The sequence below is a fragment of the Neofelis nebulosa genome, chromosome 7 (assembly GCF_028018385.1).
Source record: "Neofelis nebulosa isolate mNeoNeb1 chromosome 7, mNeoNeb1.pri, whole genome shotgun sequence".
Lineage (NCBI taxonomy): Eukaryota > Metazoa > Chordata > Mammalia > Carnivora > Felidae > Neofelis > Neofelis nebulosa.
In genome coordinates this window covers 55,165,374-55,189,708 of record NC_080788.1, presented here as the reverse complement: position 1 = coordinate 55,189,708, position 24,335 = coordinate 55,165,374, and the positions used below count along the sequence as shown (strand labels likewise).

Below are 24,335 nucleotides of genomic sequence, written 5' to 3'. Positions count from 1 at the left end.
AAAGTTTCTTTCCAAGAATCTTTTAAAGCTATTGGTCCACTAGTGATTATTAAACGAGATGATATAGTCTACAAATCTACTTCCCACCAAAGAAAACAGCAACATGTTGTGATACTCAGAAAACACAAGAGCAAAGATGTCATCATTATCCTTCAAAACAGTAGAGTTCAGCTGAAATGTCAGCTGAGTAAAGTACCTACTTACTAAATATTAGCAAAGTTTAAGCTTATTATTAAAGATAAAAATAGATATAAATAAGATAAAAATAGATATAAATAAGAGTCTTAAAAAATATGTATAATATATATATTATATATATTGTGTGTATATATATATATTGTATATTTATGTATATAATATATACAATATATTATATATATTGTATATTTATGTATATAATATATACAATATATTATATATATTGTATATTTATGTATATAATATATACAATATATTATATATATTGTATATTTATGTATATAATATATACAATATATTATATTATATTGTATATATATGTATATAATATATACAATATATTATATTATATTGTATATATATGTATATAATATATACAATATATTATATATATTGTATATCTATATCTATATCTATATCTATCTATATATATATAGAGAGAGAGAGAGAGAGAGAGGCGTAAACACATATACACTCAGAACTGTGCATGCGTGTCCACTTCAATTTGGAGACTACTGTAGTAGATCCCTTTGAGGTTCATCTGAGTCCCCAGTGAGCCCTGGGCCAGCATGGGTTATGCAGAGTGAACAGAGGAGTATAAGTGGACAGAGCTCTGGTCTTCCCACCTGGCTGCAATGAAAGAGCTCCAAGTTCATTTATATTATATTTTAAATACTGATCTTTCTGATAAATTTCATTGGAATAAAGAATTACAAAGCTAAAACATGGTTGAAACTTTCCTCTGGAGACTCTAGAAGCCCATGATCCACAGTCTGACAAATGCTTGAAACTGAACACTGAACAGTAAAGTTGCAAAGATAGTCTTTTGCTAAAGAGTTACATATACCAGTTTTTAAAGTTCCTCGGTTTTCGGGTTGATGGGGGGTGGGAGGGAGGGGAGGGTGGATGATGGGTATTGAGGAGGGCACCTTTTGGGATGAGCACTGGGTGTTGTATGGAAACCAATTTGACAATAAATTTCATATATTGAAAAAAAAATAAAGTTCCTCGGTTTTCTGTTTCTTAAAATCTTTCTTACATGCAAAATCACAGCCTTAGATCTAAAAGAGAAAATACTTTAACCAAACATGGTACAAACATTTTGAATACAATTAAATGCTAAGTAAAAAACATTGGTTAAAAAATGCATTCACCTCTTTCCTTGATTGAGATATTAAGTAAAAAGTTTTCAACAGATCACATTAAAGCAAAGCTTAAAAAAGGATATGGTTCTTGCAATATTTCAGTGAATTTAATCTTGGTTTGTTTAGGGGCCTTGGAAATACCAGCTAACTCATGCATCTTCAGATAATATAAAATCAGTGGACTCTGACCTCCAAAATTGAACAGTACACGGTTAAACTCTGGACCAGTGCTACTATAATGGGACTGTAAAGGAGAAAAAAAATCAAGTTAATTATTACTTTTATGTATTTTTAAAGAGCTATAAATAAATGTAACTGTATTATAACTATGAATATAGTTATTATCTGGTATATTAAAATAAATAAAAAGAAATTCCGCAAAGCACCTTCTTAATGAGAGACATTTATTACAGTATGAGTCTATGAGTTTGTGCAGTAAGGCTCTTCTAGCTTTTTTATTTATCAGCTTGATAAATAGGTCAATGGACATTATTTTGTCTGAAGAACAGAAAGAAAAATGAAAGAGGAAAATGAACAGAGCTCCAGAAAAAGGGACAGGAACAAATATGAAGACAAAAATGACCAAAACCTCCAAACTTTTGTGAAAAACATATCCAAGAAGCTTAACTCCAAGTAGGAAAAATACTCACCTAGACACATCATACTCAAAGTGCTGAAAGACCAAGACAAAAAGAAATTTCAAAAGCAGCAAGAGAAAAACAACATATAAGGGAATCCCAATACGGTTTAAAGTTGAATTTTTATCAGAACAAAGGAGGCCAGAAGGCATGTGGATAACATAATCGAAGTGCTAATGGAAAAAAAACTGTCCATGAATTCTCTGTCATAAATATAATTGCTCCAAGATTTTATTACTGACTTCTTGTGGGATAAAGGTCAGTATAGCAACAATTCATACATTAAGTCTTTCCTGCCTTTTTGTAATGTCTAGATGTGAGATTTATTATTGATTCCACTTCCTGTGAGGAAATAAGATTTTATGCTCATTTGCTTTTACTGATACATACAGTTGTCTTGTGTTTCTTTTGCTTATGGTCACTTTTTCATTGCTTTCCTTCAGAGATGCTCCAGAATTATTTTGAGTAGTGGGACTATCATAATCAAAAGCAATTCTCTGATGGTGAAAACTCAGTGTCAAAATCAGACATGTTTTCTATGATGTAAATCATTTACTTCGTCTCAATCTCCCATGGAAATTCACATAAGGTTATATCTAGCCTGATCTTTAAATTGCATATATAACCAGGACAAGCTTTGTCTAGATTAAAAGGAAATACTACCTGTCTAGAAAGAAAGATGTTTCATGACCTTTTCCCCAGATTCTGCCTTGGATACTGTAAGACAGAAACTTGATCTTACTGAAATTCAAGACATAGACATTTGTTATTTTTTCCACAGTTCTCCTTTTTTTACATAGGAAAACCACAGTTAATACCTACTTCTTCCATAGAAGGACCACTGATTTTTAAGGGCAGTTCAACTCGATAATAGCAGAACTAGGCATTAAGTGTATATCCAGTGTTTTGTGGAGCCTTAGCCATTTTCTTAGATACTTTAAAGCAGAGGGTTTGAAGTGGTGCAAAGAACTCCTAGAGATATTCCAAATAGCCAAAACAATTACCAGGAGCCTCACTACTTCCATCTGCCCCACAAAAGATAATGGTAGAAAATTATCAGAAAACTTTAAGGTCCCATAAAACAAGACCTATATAGTCAAGAGTCAACTTAGTACTAAATCTTAGAACCAAGGAATCCCATAAACTTTGAAAGAGTCACAGGAGATGAGCTAGAAGGAGGAGTTTGGTGCTTCATTGTTTTGTTAAGTTATTAAAGGATAATTGCTGTCAATGACTAGAAAGGTAAACTTTGATTTTTGAGGTTTGAATGTGCATTCTGCCGATGCTCATATGGGCATTCGGAAGCCACAGGCACCCATTCGGCATCTGGACAACGCTGGTGCTTAGAAAATTCTTTATGTTGCACTGAAAACTGTCTCCCTATAGCTTTCACTTACCAGTAAATGTAAGAACTTTGTGGTTTGTATTGGTAAAACAATTATTTTGAGTCACACAGAAAAAGCCTAATCCTGCTTTCCTACAGTAGCTCTCTACATATTTGAAAACAGTTATTACAACCACCAGAGTCTTTTCTTTTCTAATGGAAATGCCTTTAAATATTTTGGTCATTGCTCAAATATACCATTAATTATATAATTATAGTCCTTAATTATCCTGATTATTTTCTATTCAGAACTCTTTTGTTTGTCTACACCCTTTTATAATGCAGGACTCCCAAATGAACATAATACACAATAATTATGTAATCAACATAGAGTAGATCCCATATGTCTGTTTAAAAAGCTCAAGAATGCAGTAAGATTTGGGAGTCAACAGTGTGTTGATACATACAGAGATTACTGTAAAAAATAATTTCCAAATCTTTTCGGATGCCTCTAACCCAAGGCTTTATTATCCTATACTTATGCAGCTGTAATTTTGGACCTTTATACTTTTTTCATAATAAAAATTTATCTTCTAAGATTAAGCCTACTACTCAACTGTTGTAAACCTTTAGTCATCCAATGCATTCATCGTTCTTCCAAGGTTTATGACTTCTAAATATCTAATAAAAATGGCAACCATGTTTTTATCCAAGTTGTTGATAAAATAGTCTGCAGAGGACAGGGCCAATGATGCAGCAATGTGGTGTATTACCAGAGATGGATCTGCAGTTTGCTTTCCATCTTTTAACAGTGTCATCTGAAAAAGTTTGTTCAGTCAGTTAGAAATCCACCTGTCCATATTTCTTCAACTTGTAAATAAGGTGTAAAAGGCCATTTATAGTGATTACTGAAGATCAGATATACAGCCTCTATTACATTTCCTGATTTATAAACCCAGCAATATTGTACGTGTCCCCACCCAACCCTAATGGTGTGATATTGTCATTGATCCTAAATTGACTCCTAGAGATCACCAGTTTCTATTCTAAGTACTTACAAACCACCTTTGGCAGCACTGTAAAGGTTAGAAAACATTTTAGTTATCTGGGTTATTAAAGATAGGGAAATATATTAAGTATTGACTTCAGAAAGCGGTTTGTATATAGGCATAATTTAAAATTTATGGTCAGACTTGACTAGACAATCCAGACAAAATTTTAGCAATAAAGACTGCAATCAATTTAAAACCTATTTGTCTAATAAGAGATCAAATTCAGAATTTCAAGCCTGTAACCTCATCAAATCTTGGCTAAAGCAACACAAGGTGGCCAAGTCCCTGAGGGTCTCTATTAGGGAGGAACCACCAGAAACGTGCAAAAACTAAGTACCCACAACTTATCAGTAACACTACACACATATGGCCAGTTATTCCAGAGCCATGGCTTCAGAGGAGTTTGATGAAAACTCTTGTGACATTTTCCCTGCAATTTTGACTAGAACTTACTGAGATCATAGTTGAGATCAATGTTTGTATATCAACCCAAGGAAAAGCAGTGCCAGAAGTGTGGGAAAAGATGAATTTTATGTGGTTTTTTGTTCATTAGAGATGAGGATATTTTATTTTAAAAAAATTTTTAAAGTTTATTTATTTATTTTGAGAGAAAGGGAGAGAGAGGCAGGGGAGGCGCAGAGAGAGAGGGAGAGAGAGAATCCCAAGCAGGTTCCGCCCTGTCAGCACAGACCCAAACACAGGGCTCAATCCCATAAACTGTAAGATCATGACCTGAGCTGAAATCAAGAGTCAGATGCTTAACCAACTGAGCCACCCAGGCACGCAGAGGATATTTTTAAAAAACAATAAAACATTTTAACATTAAGATTAACCTCTCTGGTAAATCACTTTGATCACTAAATTTTTCTAAAATATATATCAGGAGTGTAACAATGAACACTGTCTATATGAAGCTGTTAAACTAAGCAAATTAAAGAGGTCAGAACATTTTGGGGGGGCACCTGGGTGGTTCAGTAGGTTGGGCGTCTGACTTCAGCTCAGGTCATGATCTCATGGTTTGTGAGTTCCATCTCCATGTCGGGCTCTGTGCTGACAGCTCGGAGGCTGAAGCCTGCTTCGGATTCTGTGTCTCCCACACTCTCTGCCCCTTCCCTGCTTGTGCTCCCTTTCTCTCTCTCTCTTTCAAAAATAAACATTAAAAAAAAAGTAAGAACATTTTTTATAATTATTATGCTCCAAACCTTTGTTGTTAGTCTTGATACACTTGATTCTTCCTTGAATGTGGGCATTGTGTATGCTCTTGGGTTCTTTAAAATTTTCATCATATTGAAGTCTATCGCTAAAAGAGAAAATAAAGTATTTTCCTAAATATTCTGTTTTTGTTTCTTTAAAAAAAAGCATAATTTTCTTCTAGCAATGTGCCCTAAACATGGAAAGAGCCATGGATGGATGGATGAGAGAGAAGAGGTTAGGATATTGTTATAGCTTGCCTCAGGTAGAGGAAATAAATATACCATCTCATTTTTACTTAACAGGGCTTTAGAATTGATAAAACTCATTCACTTACATTATCTCTTTCATTTCACTGTCACAAACCATTCTGTGAGATAAGTAAGATTTTCCACAATTTACAGATGGGATAATTAAGTGCAGGAAGTCGTATGACTCTAAGCTATAGCTCTAAGCTATCATTTAAGACATAGGCCTAGGTCTTTTGCTTTAGGGTCTGGGGCTGTCCATGACCCTCTAGTTTAATGCAATTGGAGGCTTGGGCTTCTGCATGTCAGGGTCCACCTTTTCCATCTATTGCCAACAAATCCAAATAAGGAAAGATTTGGTAAGTTTCCCCTGCAACCAGCATGAAGATACATGAAGATAACAAGGAAATCTTGCCATGTTTTAAAGAAAAGGAGAATTGTATTTTAATCAGCAGTTCAATCAGCCTAAAAGAACAAGCTAGTTATTAAGGATATCTTAACACAGAACAGAGAAAACAAGTAATCTGAGGTTTGTACTAGATTCTGGCCTGATTGTTATTACCAATTACCAGGTAGACTAATTGGATCTACAAATTGTAATGTTGATGATACAGCTCTGAAGAGTTAAGGAAAGTCACCTGGATTGATTTTTTACATTAGACGTTAACAGATATTAATATCAGCCTGAAATGCTAGAGGCAAGTAGGCATTTATCTCCGGCAGAGTAAAGAATGAGTTAGGAAGGAACTAGCATTTTAGAATTTTGAGTGGAACCAGGTTTAGATTAAGTTGGAGTTAGAATGGGCAAGAAAGGTAATAAAGCATATAATTTATTTCCTTTAAAACCTGCTCAAAAGCAAACAACCCCTTATGGAGGGACATCTGGCAATATCTACAAAAATACAGACATATTTTCTCTTTGACCCAGCAATCACTCTTCTGAGACTATGTCGTACACAGTCTCCTCCACAGTATGAAGGAACACATGTACAAGTTTATTGATTGTGGTGTAATTTATAAAATTTAGGGATTATAAATAGCTCATGTATTTAATAGCAGTCAAGTACTAGTTAAATAAACTAAGGCACCCGATTTGATGGAACACTATGCAGTTGTAAGAAGAAATGAGGAAGATCCCTATACTGATAAGAAGAGATCTATAGGTCATATCATTAAGTGATGAAGGCAATGTGTAGAGCAGAGTATATTATTTGACTGATATATACCTTTAGTATAAAAGGGAGAATGTAAAAGTATATTGTATTTGCCTTCATTTGTATAAAGAAACAAGATAAATAAAAAACCAATACAAATATTCCCTGAGAGGGATAATTAAAAAAATAAAACTTGCTCCATTTTGAATCATCCTTAAATACATATTTATATAATACATAATTCCTAGTCTGTATGAACAGATATAATATTAATAATATAAGGATCTCTACTTCATGTCTATTGTACCTACAATAAAAACCTTACTTTTGAGAATACTTAACTTTGGTTGTAAAATTAATCAGTAGAAGGTCATATACATTAATATCAGGCAAAAATCTTAAGCTGGGAATAATAGCAAAAGACAAAAAAGTAAGAACTAAATAAAAAACACAAAGCAAGGAAATTTTAGGAGTGACAGAGTCAAAAAAAATTGCAGAAAATTCTACAAAAATGAAAAATTCCACCAGGATATGATAAGTAATGTTAAAATGACTATATTTATTAGCTTTTTTCTCCTATAGTCCCCTAATCCATAATTTATTTTAGGTGAAAATATTAATTTTCCCTGATTATAGTTTTCATATATCCTCTGTTCTCATATCCCTAAAAGCTTGAGAAGATCATTTGAAAAACCAAAAATAATCCTATTTGATAAAACCATAAGAAAATGTCTCATCTATTCTTACTAGTCTTCAGAAATTTCACTAGTGACAAAATATTCCAGTCTTACTCCACTTACATCGGAAAAAATTCAATTCCACAACTATCCCCTATTTATTTTAGGAATGTTTAAAAGGGAGACACTTATGCAAGTAAGTATGGTTATCTTTATCCACCTTTGTAGTTTTTACTTTAGTATTAGTAGTCTTTCTGAGATGCAAATAATCCCCATAATTTGGCAAAATTAAACTTCATGCATATATTAATACAATTAGTGAATAAACTAGAGAAACACACAAAAAAAGCATTACTCAGAGATCCATTTATATCTAAGTTAAACTAGAATTGCTCTTGGAGAGTTTCATCTAGTGTTGAAGTGTAAGGGGAAACAAAGGAAAGAGAAAACACAAGTAGTCATGCAAAATACATGTGATCTGAGAAAATAAGAAATAAAACAAATACAATTTTGTTTCAGTAATATAGGAAAATGATATAGTTATTTCAAACCAAGTACTGCACACCCATGAGTATGTCCTTACTGCTTTATTGCATATGTTTTCTTATCATGCTTCCCAGATTTTTTTCAGATCCTATACATATACTTCTCCAAGTCCCTCCAGTCCTACCATTTGCAGGGCCAGTCATTGGTTTGTTTACATACTAGACGTCAAACAAGTTACATCTGTCTACTTAGCTACATACAGAATCATCTTCCCCCTTCTCTATATGTGATTTGTTTTAAATTGGCAAAATGAAGCATTAAGGACTTCTTCACAATGTTCTAAAGTACAATTAACTTTCTTCTCCTAGTAATGTTAATATAACATACATAATTATAAATAATCTCACAGAGAGGTTAGAGAGTTCAAGTGCCTATAAATGCACTTTGTTAATTATGAAGTGCTATATGCATGTAAGTAGGTTACCTCTAGCATCGTTGGGTTTCACCAAGTTTGAACTAAATTTAGTATATCCAAGAACATCAAGATTTTATGTGTAATATATAATAGTGATCCATATCACATTTGTTTCCCAAGGAAAATACAGTATTATTCCTTTATTTTGGCTTGGGAAATTATTTCTTTCTATTACTGCTTACTAGGTATTATATCTGTGTCTTTAAGAACTAAATCTCATATTATTACTTAGACAAGTTATAGGTGCAAAACACAAGTGATTAGTTTTTAAATATTTCTATAGTTTTTGTGTAAAGAGCTAAGTGGCAAGTATCTGAAATAAAGAACTAGTGTATTTATGAACTAAGGCTCTGTGGAGCCACACATTACAAATGTAAAACAAAATAGCTTTTAAGCTTGACTTGATCAAAGATGTTGTTGAAGGAAATTTGATCCATTTTAAAGTCTTTCCTGTAGAATAGAAAATATTAAAAAAACTAACAACTAAATGAGTTCTGAAGCAAAAATTAGGACATACTGTCTGGGAAATTCCTTTTTCCTATATCATATGTAAATTTATCTACATAAGAACATTAAAAATGAAACAAAAATTAAGACTAATTTCATTGCACACAGTAATACAAACTGTAATTGTTGAAAGTAATAAAATTAAAAGGAATTTGGATTACTTTTATTTTATAACCAAGCCTTGACAGTCTTGCCTGGTGTCATATAAATTCTTTACATTCTTGAGATTAGTGATTACATGAACTTATCACTGATGGGTTCTATGTTGAAACCATGTTCCCATATCTAAAAATGTTCTACAAAAGAGAAGGCCAGAGCACAGACTTTTGTGGCCACTATCCAGAGGACACATCCCTTGACAGCATGGTTCTGGTAGCTAGCAGGGCTTGTGTTCATGGGTTCAGTAGGACAGTAGCAAACAAAGAAATAGTTCTTAATAGACTATCGCCCCAGGGCTCAAGGCAGAGAGAACAGACAGAAATGTCCATCTCCTAATTTTCTCCTGAAAGAGATTTATTTGCATATTTTCAAAGTTGCTGTCTGAGGGTCTTGCTTCCACTCAGCTTGAATCTAAATGTTGACTGAGATCCTTCCCTTTGGGAAACGGACAGTTCTTGACATACTCTCAACTACTGGAAACCACTTTGTTCTTAAACAAAGTAGCCTATTTTAACAAATCACAAAGGTTTGAGAGAAACCAAGAGGTAGGGCCAGGAAAGGCCACTCCTTCAAGACTGGGAAAGTGGTTGTTTTATTGAATGCATTGAAACCAACACAGAGTCCAAGAAAATGAAAACAACATAAGAATATGTTCCAAATTACAGAACAAGTTAAAACCTCAGAAAATTTTTTTAGCAAAATAGAAGTAAGTGGTTTACTTGATAAAGAATTCAAAGTAAGTCATAAAGGTGTTCAGTGAGGTCAGGAGAACAATGCAAGAACAAAGTGAGAATTTCAACAGAGAGATAGAAAATATAAGAAAGTACAAAACAAAAATTACAGAGCAAAGAATATAATAATGGAACTGAAAAATACAATAGAAGAGTTCAATAAAAGGGCACCTGGGTGGCTTAGTTGGTTAAGCATCCAACTTTGGCTCAGGTCATGGTCTCACGGTTCATAAGTTCGAGCCCCACATCAGGCTCTGTGCTGACAGCTCAGATAGAGCCTGGGGCCTGCTTCCAATTCTGTGTCTCCCTCTTTCTGCTCCTCCCTCATTCTCTCTCTTTCTCTCTCTCTCTCTCTCTCTCTCTCTCTCTCTCTCTCTCTCTCAAAAATAAGCATTAAAACAAATTCTTAAAAAAAGAAGGGTTCAATAGAAGCACTATAGGACATGGAGGAAAGGATCAGCAAATGTGAAAACAAGACAGTGGAATCATCCAATAAGAGCAGTAAAGAAGAGAAAGACGAAGAACATGGAGGAGGAGGGAAAGAAGGAGAAGAGGGGAGAAGAGGAGAAGGAAAAGAGGAAGAAACAAAAAGAATAAAGATAGCTTAAAAGACTTATGAGGCAACCTCAAGCAGATCATATATTTGCATTATAGGGGACCCTGAAGGAGAACTGAGAAAGGGTCAGAAAACTTACTTGGAAGAAATAATAGCTAAAAACTTACCTAACTTGGGGAAGAAAACAGTCATCTAGATCAAGGAAGCCCAGAGAGTTCCAAATAAAACAACTCCAAAGAGACCCATATCAAGACACATTATAATTAAATTGTCAAAAGTTAAAGACAAAGAGAGGCTCTTAAAGCAGCAAGAGAAAAACAAGTTATTATGCACAAGGGAACCCCCATAAGATTGTTAGCAGATTTTTCAGCAGAAACTTTGAAAGTCAGAAGGGAGTGGAATGATATATTTCAAATGCTGAAAGAAAAAAACCTCTGCTAAACAAGACCACTCTAAAGTTGTCCTTTAGAATTGTAAAAGAGATAGAGTTTTCCAGACAAGGAAAAGCAAAAGGAGTTCATCACTGGCTTACAAAGAATGTTAAAGGGAACTTTTTTTTTTTTTTTTTGAGAGAGAGAGAGCATGAGTGGGGGAGAGGAGAAGAGGGAGAGAGAGAATTTGAAACAGACTTTACACTTGGCATGGAGTCAGATATGGGGCTCGATCCCACAACCCATGGATCATGACCTGAGCTGAAATCAAGAGTTGGACGCTCAACTGAATGAGCCATCCAGGTGCCCCTAAAGGGACTTCTTTTTTTTTTTTTTTTTTTAAAGGGACTTCTTTAAACTGAAACCAAAGGATGTTAACTAGTAATAGGAAAACATATGGAAGTATATATCTCACTAGTAAAGGTAAATATACAGCAAAATTCAGAATATTCTGATGTTGTAGAGTGGTGACTTAATGACTTACAAATCTGGCATGTAGGTGAAAAGACAAAAGTATTAAAAACTATAATCAAGAATTTGTTAATGGAATACATAAGGTAAAAAGAAACTGTGACATCAAAAACATAACACATGGAGGAGGAATAATCACGTAACGTTTTAAAATGTGTTTGAACTTAAGTTGTTTTCAATCTAAAACAGGCTGTTATAAATGTAAGTTTTTTTTATGTAAGCCTCAAACTAATAACAAAGTAAACACTTATAGTAAACAATAGATATAAAGAAATATCTAGGCATATCATTACAAAAAAAAAATCATCGTATCACAAGAGAAGAAGAAAGGAAAAAAGAAATTACACAACAGCCAGATAACAATTTTAAAAATGGCAATAAGCACATAAGTTTCAATAATTACCTATAAATGTAAGTGTAATAAAATTCTCCAATCAAAAGACAGAGTGGCTAAGTGGATAAACAAACAAATAAGACCTATCTATATATTACCTAAAAGAGACTCACTTCACATGTAAGGACACACACAGACTGAAAATGAAGGGATAGAAAAAGATACTCCATGTAAATAAAAATGAAAAGAAAGCTGGGGTAGCTTTATTTATATCAGACAACATAGACTTTAAGACAAAGAATGTAACAAAGAGACAAAGGTCATTCTATAATGATAAAGGGGTCGTTTCAACAAGAGGATATAACATTTGTAAATATTTATGTACTTAATATTGGAGCACCCAATATACAAAGCAAATAGTAACAGACCTAAAGGGGAAAATGGATAGCAATACAATAACAAAGGAGTATACCCAACTTGCATCAATGGATACATCATTCAAACGGAAAATCAATACAAATCATTGACTTTAAATGACACATTAGACTAGATGGACTTAACAGACATCTCTAGAATATTCCATCCAAAAGCAACAGAATACACATTCTTCTTAAATGCATGTGGAGCAGTCTCCAGGATATATCATATGTTAGGTCACAAAACAAGTCTTTTTTTTTTTTTTTTCCAATATATGAAGTTTACTGTAAAATTGGTTTCCATACAACACCCAGTGCTCATCCCAAAAGGTGCCCTCTTCAATACCCATCACCTACCCTCCCCTCCCTCCCACCCCCCCATCAACCCTCAGATTATTCTCAGTTTTTAAGAGTCTCTTATGCTTTGGCTCTCTCCCACTCTAACCTCCCTTTTTTTTTTTCCTTCCCCTCCCCCATGGGTTTCTGTTAAGTTTCTCAGGATCCACATAAGAGTGAAAACATACGGTATCTGTCTTTCTCTGTATGGCTTATTTCACTTAGCATCACACTCTCCAGTTCCATCCATGTTGCTACAAAGGGTCATATTTCATTCTTTCTCATTGCCACGTAGTATTCCATTGTGTATATAAACCACATCTTCTTTATCCATTCATCAGTTGATGGACATTTAGGCTCTTTCCATAATTTGGCTATTGTTGAGAGTGCTGCTATAAACATTGGGGTACAAGTGCCCCTATGCATCAGTACTCCTGTATCCCTTGGGTAAATTCCTAGCAGTGCTATTGCTGGGTCATAGGGTAGGTCTATTTTTAATTTTGGGGGAACCTCCACACCGTTTTCCAGAGCGGCTGCACCAATTTGCATTCCCACCAACAGTGCAAGAGGGTTCCCATTTCTCCACATTCTCTCCAGCGTCTATAGTCTCCTGATTTGTTCATTTTGGCCACTCTGACTGGCGTGAGGTGATATCTGAGTGTGTTTGTTTTTTTTTAAATGTTTTTATTTATTTTTGAGACAGAGAGAGACAGAGCATAAGCAGGGGAGGGGCAGAGAGAGGGAGACACAGAATCCAAAGATGGCTCCAGACTCTGAGCTGGCAGCACAGAGCCTGATATGGGGCTCGAAATCACGGATTGTGAGATCATGACCTGAGATGAAGTCGGACACCCAACCAACTGAGCCACCCAGGCGCCCCCTGAGTGTGGTTTTGATTTGTATTTCCCTGATGAGGAGTGACGTTGAGCATTTTTTCATGTGCCTGTCGGCCATCTGGATGTCTTCTTTAGAGAAGTGTCTATTCATGTTTTCTGCCCATTTCTTCACTGGGTTATTTGTTTTTCGGGTGTGGAGTTTGGTGAGCTCTTTATAGATTTTGGATACTAGCCCTTTGTCCGATATGCCATTTGCAAATATCTTTTCCCAGTCCATTGGTTGCCTTTTAGTTTTGTTGGTTGCTTCCTTTGCTGTGCAGAAGCTTTTCATCTTCATAAGGTCCTAGTAGTTCATTTTTGCTTTTAATTCCCTTGCCTTTGGGGATGTGTCAAGTAAGAAATTGCTATGGCTGAGGTCAGAGAGGTCTTTCCTGCTTTCTCCTCTAGGGTTTTGATGGTTTCCTGTCTCACATTCACGTCCTTTATCCATTTTGAGTTTATTTTTGTGAATGGTGTGAGAAAGTGGTCTAGTTTCAATCTTCTGCATGTTGCTGTCCAGTTCTCCCAGCACCATTTGTTAAAGAGACCGGTCTTTTTTCCATTGGATGTTCTTTCCTGCTTTGTCAAAGATTAGTTGGCCATACATTTGTGGGTCTAGTTCTGGGGTTTCTATTCTATTCCATTGGTCTATGTGTCTGTTTTTGTGCCAATACCATGCTATCTTGATGATGACAGCTTTGTAGTAGAGGCTAAAGTCTGGGATTGTGATGCCTCCTGCTTTGGTCTTCTTCAAAATTACTTTGGCTATTCGGGCCTTTTGTGGTTCCATATGAATTTTAGGATTGCTTGTTCTAGTTTCAAGAAGAATGCTGATGCAATTTTGATTGGGATTGCATTGAATGTGTAGAGAGCTTTGGGTAGTATTGACATTTTGACAATATTTATTCTTCCAATCCATGAGCAGGGAATGTTTTCCATTTCTTTATATCTTCTTCAATTTCCTTCATAAGCTTTCTATAGTTTTCAGCATACAGATCTTTTACATCTTTGGTTAGATTTATTCCTAGGTATTTTATGCTTCTTGGTGCAATTGTGAATGGGATCAGTTTCTTTATTTGTCTTTCTGTTGCTTCATTGTTAGTGTATAAGAATGCAACTGATTTCTGTACATTGATTTTGTATCCTGCAACTTTGCTAAATTCATGTATCAGTTCTAGCAGACTTCTGGTGGAGTCTATCGGATTTTCCATGTATAATATCATGTCATCTGCAAAAAGTGAAAGCTTAACTTCATCTTTGCCAATTTTGATGCCTTTGCTTTCCTTTTGTTGTCTGATTGCTGATGCTAGAGCTTCCAACACTATGTTAAACAACAGCGGTGAGAGTGGACATCCCTGTCGTGTTCCTGATCTCAGGGAAAAGCTCTCAGTTTTTCCCCATTGAGGATGATGTTAGCTGTGTACTTTTCATAAATGGCTTTTATGATCTTTAAGTATGTTCCTTCTATCCCGACTTTCTCGAGGGTTTTTATTAAGAAAGGGTGCTGAATTTTGTCAAAGGCCTTTTCTGCATCAATTGACAGGATATGGTTCTTATCTTTTCTTTTATTAATGTGATGTATCACGTTGATTGATTTGCGAATGTTGAACCAGCCCTGCAGCTCAGGAATGAATCCCACTTGATCATGGTGAAAAATTCTTTTTATATGCTGTTGAATTCGATTTGCTAGTATCTTATTGAGAATTTTTGCATCCATGTTCATCAGGGATATTGGCCTGTAGTTCTCTTCTTTTACTGGGTCTCTGTCTGGTGTAGGAATCAAAGTAATACTGCCTTCATAGAATGAGTCTGGAAGTTTTCCTCCCCTTTCTATTTTTTGGAATAGCTTGAGAAGGATAGGTATTATCTCTGCTTTAAACGTCTGGTAGAACTTCCCTGGGAAGCCATCTGGTTCTGGACTCTTATTTGTTGGGAGATTTTTGATGACTGATTCAATTTCTTCACTGGTTATGGGTCTGTTCAAGCTTTCTATTTCCTCCTGATTGAGTTTTGGAAGCGTGTGGGTGCTTAGGAATTTGTCCATTTTTTCCAGGTTGTCCAGTTTGTTGGCATATAATTTTTCATAGTATTCCCTGATAATTGCTTGTATCTCTGAGGGATCGGTTGTAATAATTCCATTTTCATTCATGATGTTATCTATTTGGGTCATCTCCCTTTTCTTTCTGAGAAGCCTGGCTGGAGGTTTATCAATTTTGTTTATGTTTTCAAAAAACCAACTCTTGGTTTCATTGATCTGCTCTACAGTTTTTTTAGATTCTATATTGTTTATTTCTGCTCTGATCTTTATTATTTCTCTTCTTCTGCTGGGTTTGGGGTGTCTTTGCTGTTCTGCTTCTATTTCCTTTAGGTGTGCTGTTAGATTTTGTATTTGGGATTTTTCTTGTTTCTTGAGCTAGGCCTGGATTGCAATGTATTTTCCTCTCAGGACTGCCTTCGCTGCATCCCAAAGCGTTTGGATTGTTGTATTTTCATTTTCGTTTGTTTCCATATATTTTTTAATTTCTTCTCTAATTGCCTGGTTGACCCATTCATTCTTTAGTAGAGTGTTCTTTAACATCCATGTTTTTGGACGTTTTCCAGACTTTTTCCTGTGGTTGATTTCAAGCTTCATAGCACTGTGGTCTGAAAGTATGCATGGTGTGATCTCAATTCTTGTATACTTATGAAGGGCTGTTTTGTGACCCAGTATGTGATCTATCTTGGAGAATGTTCCATGTGCACTCGAGAAGAAAGTATATTCTGTTGCTGTGGGATGTAGAGTTCTAAATATATCTGTCAAGTCCATCTGATCCAATGTGTCATTCAGGACCCTTGTTTCTTTATTGGCCGTGTGTCTAGATGATCTATCCATTTCTGTAAGTGGAGTGTTAAAGTCCCCTGCAATGACCACAGTCTTATCAATAATGTTGCTTATGTTTGTGAGTAATTGTTTTATATATTTGGGGGCTCCTGTATGCGGTGCATAGACATTTATAATTGTTAGCTCTTCCTGATGGATAGACCCTGTGATTATTATATAATGCCCTTCTTCATCTCTTGTTACAGCCTTTAATTTAAAGTCTAGTTTGTCTGATATAAGTATGGCTACTCCAGCTTTCTTTTGACTTCCAGTGGCATGATAAATAGTTCTCCATCCCCTCACTCTCAATCTGAAGGTGTCCTCAGGTCTAAAATGAGTCTCTTGTAGACAGCAAATAGATGGGTCTTGTTTTTTTTATCCATTCTGATACCCTATGTCTTTTGGTTGGCACATTTAGTCCATTTACATTCAGTGTTATTATAGAAAGATACGGGTTTAGAGTCATTGTGATGTCCGTAGGTTTCATGCTTGTAGCAGTGTCTCTGGTACTTTGTCTCACAGGATCCCCCTTAGGATCTCCTGTAGGGCTGGTTTAGTGGTGACGAATTCCTTCAGTTTTTGTTTGTTTGGGAAGACCTTTATCTCTCCTTCTATTCTAAATGACAGACTTGCTGGATAAAGGATTCTCGGCTGCATATGTTTTCTGTTCATCACATTGAAGATCTCCTGCCATTCCTTTCTGGCCTGCCAAGTTTCAGTAGAGAGATCGGTCACGAGTCTTATAGGTCTCCCTTTATATGTTAGAGCACGTTTTTCTCTAGCTGCTTTCACAATTTTCTCTTTATCCTTGTATTTTGCCAGTTTCACTATGACATGTTGTGCAGAAGATTGATTCAAGTTACGTCTGAAGGGAGTTCTCTGTGCCTCTTGGATTTCAATGCCTTTTTCCTTCCCCAGATCAGGGAAGTTCTCAGCTATTATTTCTTCAAGTACACCTTCAGCACCTTTCCCTCTCTCTTCCTCCTCTGGAATACAAATTATGCATATATCATTTCTCTTTAGTGCATCACTTAGTTCTCTAATTTTCCCCTCATACTCCTGGATTTTTTTATCTCTCTTTTTCTCAGCTTCTTCTTTTTCCATAATTTTATCTTCTAGTTCACCTATTCTCTCCTCTGCCTCTTCAATCTGAGCCGTGGTTGTCTCCATTTTATTTTGCAGCTCATTGATAGCATTTTTTAGCTCCTCCTGGCTGTTGCTGAGTCCCTTGATCTGTAGCAACAGATTCTCTGCTGTCCTTTATACTGTTTTCAAGACCAGTGATTAATTTTATTACTATTATTCTAAATTCACTTTCTGTTATATTGTTTAAATCGTTTTTGATCAGCTCATTAGCTGTTGTTATTTTCTGGACATTTTTCTGAGGGGAATTCTTCTGATTCGTCATCTTGGATAATCCCTGGAGTGGTGGGGGACTGCAGGGCACTTCCCCTGTGCTGTCTTGAATAACTTGTGTTGGTGGGCGGGGCCGCAGTCAGACCTGATGTCTGCCCCCAGCCCACCGCTGGGGCCACAGTCAGACTGGTGTGTGCCTTCTCTTCCCCTCTCCTAGGGGCGGGATTCACTGTGGGGTGGCGTGGCCCGTCTGTGCTACTTGCACACTGCCAGACTTGTGGTGCTGGGGATCTAGCGTATTAGCTGTGGTGGATTGGCAAGGTGCACGGGGGCAGGAGGGGTAGGCTCAGCTCACTTTTCCTTTGGAGATCTGCTTCGGGAGGGGCCCTGCGGCACCAGGAGTGAGTCAGACCCACCGGAGGGATGGATCTGCAGAAGCACAGCGTTGGATGTTTGCGCGGTGCAAGCATGTTCCCTGGCAGGAACTGGTTCCCTTTGGGATTTTGACTGGGGGATGGGCGAGGGCGCTGGCGCTGGCAAGCGCCTTTGTTCCCCACCAAGCTGAGCTCTGTTGTCTGGGGCTCAACAACTCTCCCTCCTGTCTTCCTCCAGCCCTCCCGTTCTCCGAGCAGAGCTGTTAGCTTATAACCTTCCAGATGTCAAGTCCTGCTCGCTGTCCGAACACACTCCATCAGGCCCCTCCGCTTTTGGAAGCCAGACTCGGGGGCTCTGCTTGGCCAGCAGTCCACCGCTCTGCCCAGGCTCCCTCCGCCTGTCCGTGTAACGCGCCCCGCCTTGCCGCCCTTCCTACCCTCTTCTGTGGGCCTCTTGTCTGTGCTTGGCTCCGGAGAATCCATTCTGCTAGTCTTCTGGCAGTTTTCTGGGTTACTTAGGCAGGTGTAGGTGGAATGTAAGTGATCAGCAGGACGAGTGGCGAGCCCAGCGTCCTCCTACACCGCCATCTTCCCAGGATCCTCCAAAACAAGTCTTAATAAATTTAGGAACACTGAAATCATATCAAGAAACTTTTATGACCACAGTGGTATGAAACTAGAAATCAATTACAAGAAGAAAATTGGAATTTCACAAATATGTGGAGATTAAACAACATGCTACTGAACAACTAATGGATCAAACAAGAAATCAAAAGAGAAATAAAAAGAATAGCTTGACACAAAGAAAATGAAAAATACCAAAATGTAAGGGCTGTTTCAAAAGCAGTTCTAAGAGGGAAGTTCATAATGATAAATGCCTAGGTTAAGCAATAAGAAAGATCTCAATTAAACAACCTAATTTTATACCTCAGGCAACTAGAAAAAGAATAATAAACTAAGCCCAAAGTTAATAGAAGGAAGGAAATAATAAAGATCAGAACAGAAATAAGTGAAATAAAGATTATAAGATAATAGAAAAGAATAGTGAAACTAAGAACTGTTTTTTAAAAAGATAAAATAGACAAACCTTTAGAACTCATCAAGAAAAAAAAAGAGGACTCAAATAAAATCAGAAATAAAAGAGACATTACAACTGAAACCACAGAAAAACAAAGGATCATAAGAGACTATTGCGAACAATTATATGCCAATAAACTGAATGAATAACCTAGAAGAAGTGGATAAATTCTCGGAAACTTATAATCTACCAAAACTGAATCAGGAAGAAACAGATAGCCTGAACAGACCTATGGCAAATAAGAAGACTGGAGTGGTAATAAAAAAATCTACCAATAAGGGAAAGCGCAGGACCAGATGGCAGGATGACTGAATTCTACCAAACATTCAGTGATATATTAATATCAATCCTTTAAAACTTCCAAAAAATAGAAACATAGGTAATACTTCCAAACTCATCTTATGAGGCCAGTATCACCCAACACCAAAGTCAGACAAAGACACCAAAAGTAAGGAAAACTATAAACCAATATCTCTGATGAACATAGATGCAAAACTCCTCAATAAAATTCTAACAAATCAAATTCAACAACGCATCAAAAAAATTATATACCATTACCAAATAATATTTATCCCTGGGATACAAGGTTGGCTTAACATATGCAAATCAATCAATGTGATACACCACATCAGCAGAATGAAAGATAAAAACCCCATGATCTTCTCAATAGATGCAGAAAAAGCATTTCACAAAGTTTAATAACATTCATTCATGATAAAAACTCTCAGTAAAATAGATATAGAAGACAATGTTCTCAACACAATAAAGGCTGTTTATGAAAAACCCATAGCTAACATTAGAATCAATGGAGAAACACCGAAAACTTTTTCTCTGATATCGGTCACAGGCAATGTTGCCACTTCTATTCAACACAGTGCTAGGAATACTAGCAAGAGTAATCATATGAGAAAAAGAAATAAAAGGCATCAAAACTGTAACAGAAGACGTAAGATTCTTTTTGCAAGTGATGTGGATTTTATATGTAGAAAACCCTACGGATGCAATTAAAAAATTCCTATTAGAACTAATAAAGAAGTTCAGTAAAGATGCAGCAAAATAAACATAAACAACCAGTTACATTTTTTCACAACAACAATAATCTACTTGAAAAGGAAATGAAGAAAACCGTCCTACTTATGACTGCACTGGAAAGAATAAAATACTTAGGATTAAATTTAACCAAGACTGTGAAAGATCTGTTCACTAAAAACTATAAAAGGATGATACAGAAATTGAAGAAGATGCAAATAACTGGAGAGATATTTTCATGGATTCAAAGAACTAATATTGTCAAAATGTCCATACTAAAGAAGCAATATGCACAGTCAATGTGATTCCTATCCAAATTCCAATGGCATTTTTCACAGAATAAGAATAAAACAGTCTTAAAAATTTGTATGGAACCACAAAATATCCCCAATAGCCAAAGCAATCTTGACAAAAATGAGCAAAGTTGGAGGCATCACACTTCAGAATAGGCAACCCAGATACAAACCTAATCATACACTGCTCATACATACACAATTAACTAAGTTTTTACAAGCATGCCAAATATGCAGTGGGGAAGAGATAGTTCCCTCAATAAATGGTGTTGGAAAAACTAGACATACACATGGAAAAGAAAGAAAGTGGACCCCTTTCTTATTCCTGGGAAAACAATTTCTAATAAAATGACAGATGAAACAAAAATCTTAGTCAAAAACTGTATGAAGGACATAAAAGTCATAAAACTGAATAAAACTGGTAGGTAATCTTTTGAAAAAAAAGTTCAATTTCATCAGTATTTAAAGAAATGAAAACGCCACTAATATGCCCCTTTTTAATTGAAAAAGAATGATAATGTGCAATGTGGTTGGACTCATATGTAGTCTCATGTGCTAACGATGGGCCATATCAGTTGTCATACTACTCCAAGTACACGACACTTGGGTTTGAATGAAGTTGGCAGAAACCTGTTTCTTGGTCTTTTTAACTTCCCAAGCTCTTTCTCTCTGGGCTGGAGGGGAGAAGTACTCTAATACTTTCCTCTTAAGGAATTCTTTTGATTCTTCAATATTCCTTCATCACCATCTTTTATAGTCTGGAGGCAGTAGGCTAATGGCCTGCAAGAAGGTCTTTAGGATATTATCTGTTGATGTCATCAGTCTTTATGACCTCACAAGAAACGAAGACAGAAACAGCCTCATTTTAACATTCCATTACCCGGTTTAAGTGGATTTCTGTTACAACCGAAAGAGCTTTGACTAAGATGCTTGGATTAACTCCTCAGTTTCTCCAGGGTAGTTTACTCTGATTGGGTACTATAAATAAAAAACTGCTATGTATTAAAATTATCAGTCATGTTACCCATACTCACTCATTTCACAAACGTCTACTGAATTTCAACTACATGTTCAAGGCCTGGGATACAAAGATGAAGACAACAAGGCTCATTGTCTGTGTGGGGGAGGAGAGGACAAGTCTGTGACATGTTCTCATATAATTGCAATGCAGTATGATAGAGCTACAGTGAAAGAAAACATGAAAGTGTCACAAGAACACAGGAATTCTTGCAGTTGCAGATTAATTGAGAATTGCAAAAGAATTGGGAAAAAAGAATTTCGTTTTTCACCTTCTGAATTACTCAGTCACACTATACCAGATTGGCCTTGTGTTCACTTTACCATTCAAAGGATAAGGAAACTAGTATAAAGAAACTATGGTATAAAGATGCCTTTTAAATTGTTCTGCTATGAGTAATAATAGTTTAGGTTTTGGATCTAAGATTTAAAAAAATAAGACAATACTATGTATTGAAGTGTTAATATTTTCCTTAAATCTTTCTTAGTTTCTTTTCTTGCTGTATTTTATGCATCCTGTATGGTGTTTTTTATTTATTGGAACACTTGTTTCTTGGGACAATATTTTACGTGTATTATTTTATAAATACTTTTTTTCAAACCATCGCTCCTACTTTTCTTTGAAAAATATCACAGCTATCTGTGAACGTTCCACAAATGGCAGAGAATTTTGAGAGCTTGATCCTCCTTTAAAATGACCTTAAAAGGATATAAACCCTCTCTGCAGGCATATGCTCCAAGACAATTTCATTCAGAGTTTGGGAGGCTTATCATGCAGGCCAGGTCTTCTTCTCTCCCAGGGGATAGGTGATCTGACCCACTTGACCAGTAGTTTAAAGTACATACATGTGAACTTAACCTGCATTCCCAAAGGAGACTAGTGTGGTAGTTAAGCACATAGGCCTTCGAGTCAGATGGACACAGATTTAAATGCCAGCTCTGCCATTTGTAGACTAAGTGACCCTGGACATGTTAATTTTGTTAAGCTTCTGTTACTTCAAATATAATTGGATAATAATTACAGACATATTAACTGATTAAAATTGAGATAATATATGCAAGTCACAGTACCTAGCATGTTGTAAGGGTTATATAAATGTTGGTAAATGTTGTTATTAAGATTATTTCTTAAGGAGTATAAATTCAAACTCACTTTTACTTCATACTTATAAAAGCTTTGTTGAGAGAAAATATTGAAAATATTGAGGTGTGACTGAGTTTTGTTTATTTCTGCACTGGAGAATGGAGACATTTTCCAATTAAGGTAGACCGCAAAAAGCTAGGTATTAAAATGGAATTTTCCCACCATCTATAGATCCATTTTACCAGATTGTGCATTGAATTTTTTTAATGTTTATTTATTTATTTTTAGAGAGAAAGAGAGACAGCATGTGTGCACATGAGTGGGGGAGGGGCAGAGAGAGAGGGAGAGAGAGAGAATCCCAAGCATTGCAGAGCCTGACACAGGGCTTGATCCCATGAACCAAGAGATCATGACCTAAGTCGAAATCAAGATTCGGATGCTCAACTGACTGAGACACCCATGTGCCCCAGAGTTTGCACTGTCTTTGTTTCCTTGGTCAATACAGCACAATGTTTTAGACTCAACTCTGGCTGTATTCACTACGTTAACACAGTTTTTTTTTTTTTTTTTTTTTTTTTTACATTATATTAAACACAGAGCTTGTCTAGGGAAAGTGCAGTAATCAACTGGGGTGTTCAGAATAAATATTCACCTTTTTATCCTTCCAAGGCACATGGTAACTTCTTACCTCTTTATATGTATTTTTTAAATGTTTTTATTTATTTTTGAGACAGAGAGAGACAGAGCATGAGCAGGGGAGGGGCAGAGAGAGGGAGACACAGAATCTGAAGTAGGCTCCAGGCTCTGAGCTGTCAGCACAGAGCCCAGCGCGGGGCTCAAACTCACGGACTGTGAGATCATGACCTGAGATCATGAGCTGAAGTTGGAGGCTTAACCGACTGAGCCCTCCAGGCATCCTGCTTCTTTCCTCTTTAAACTTTCAGTTAAACTTTGGTTTGTGAGCATAATTTGTTCTGGAAATGTGTTTGTAATCCAAAGCACTTGTATATCAAAGTGAATTTCCCCATAAGAAATAATGGAAACTCAGTTGATTTGTTCCACAAAGCAAAAATATTCATATAAAAATTATTACAATACTGTAATATAATACAAAATAATAAAGAAAATACAAAATATAAACAAAAATTAACAAATTAACCAGCACTTAACTTTGAAAACCTTCATGGCTGGTGTGAGGGAGACAAGAGAGAGGAGGGTTATTGTGCAGGATGACTTTCACTATCACTGACACAATCCCTGCTATCTACTGGCTCAATGGAATCTTTTTCTTTTCGTGCAAATTTAACAAGGAACCAACGACACTTGCTTATGCCTCCTTTTGAGGATTCCATGGAAATGTGACATTGCATTATCCTTAGATTCATGGCTCACTGCTATATCTATATCCTTAGAATCATTCACTGCTATAGCCTTATTCCGGTGGTGCTCTTCTGCAAAATTTTCACTGTTTCCCACATTTTACACACTTACCTGTGTGTAAAAGTGAGGGATTCCTCTACCTATTTCTCCTCCTCCTCTGCATTGAGAAAGAGAGAACCATTGTCTCAGTTGTGGTCATGTGGCATTTGGCTTCACGAGCTATTCGTATTACAAGACATTGCTCGTGTATCAAGTCAAAATTTATTAGAGATGTTTGGTCGTCTTGTGGAGCACTCACAGAACAAGTTACTCGCAATCCAAGGTTTTACTGTATAACCATGGCCATGCAACTTGCTCCTGGCAATGAAGTAATGAAATCTGAGTCAAAATGATGTTTGTTTGTTTGTTTGTTTGTTTGTTTTTGTTTTTGAGAGAAAGATTTAAGAGCCAATTTACAGTT

The 24,335-nt window shown here is 36.1% G+C and overlaps 1 protein-coding gene and 1 long non-coding RNA gene across 10 annotated transcripts in view; one reads left to right on the top strand and one right to left on the bottom strand.

The window, feature by feature from the left end:
* LOC131516592 (uncharacterized) overlaps window positions 1-5,687 on the top strand; it is a 29,282-nt gene extending 23,595 nt beyond the window's left edge. The window contains exon 2 of the long non-coding RNA XR_009264162.1: window positions 1,422-5,687. This is a non-coding gene — a long non-coding RNA (uncharacterized LOC131516592). The remainder of the gene's footprint in view (window positions 1-1,421) is intronic.
* The window catches only part of FAM227B (family with sequence similarity 227 member B), a 199,858-nt gene that overhangs the window by 30,202 nt on the left and 145,321 nt on the right, over window positions 1-24,335 (bottom strand). For 5 of the 9 annotated variants that reach the window (XM_058737787.1, XM_058737785.1, XM_058737789.1 and 2 more), the window contains 2 exons: window positions 5,560-5,657; window positions 1,422-1,587 (listed from right to left, as the gene is read on the bottom strand). In XM_058737787.1, the coding sequence (XP_058593770.1) occupies window positions 1,422-1,587; window positions 5,560-5,657 (264 nt within the window). Of the gene's footprint in view, window positions 1-1,421; window positions 1,588-3,934; window positions 4,124-5,559; window positions 5,658-24,335 lie in introns of those variants that run through there. The other 4 variants (XR_009264159.1, XM_058737791.1, XM_058737792.1 and 1 more) reach the window with 2 other exon arrangements.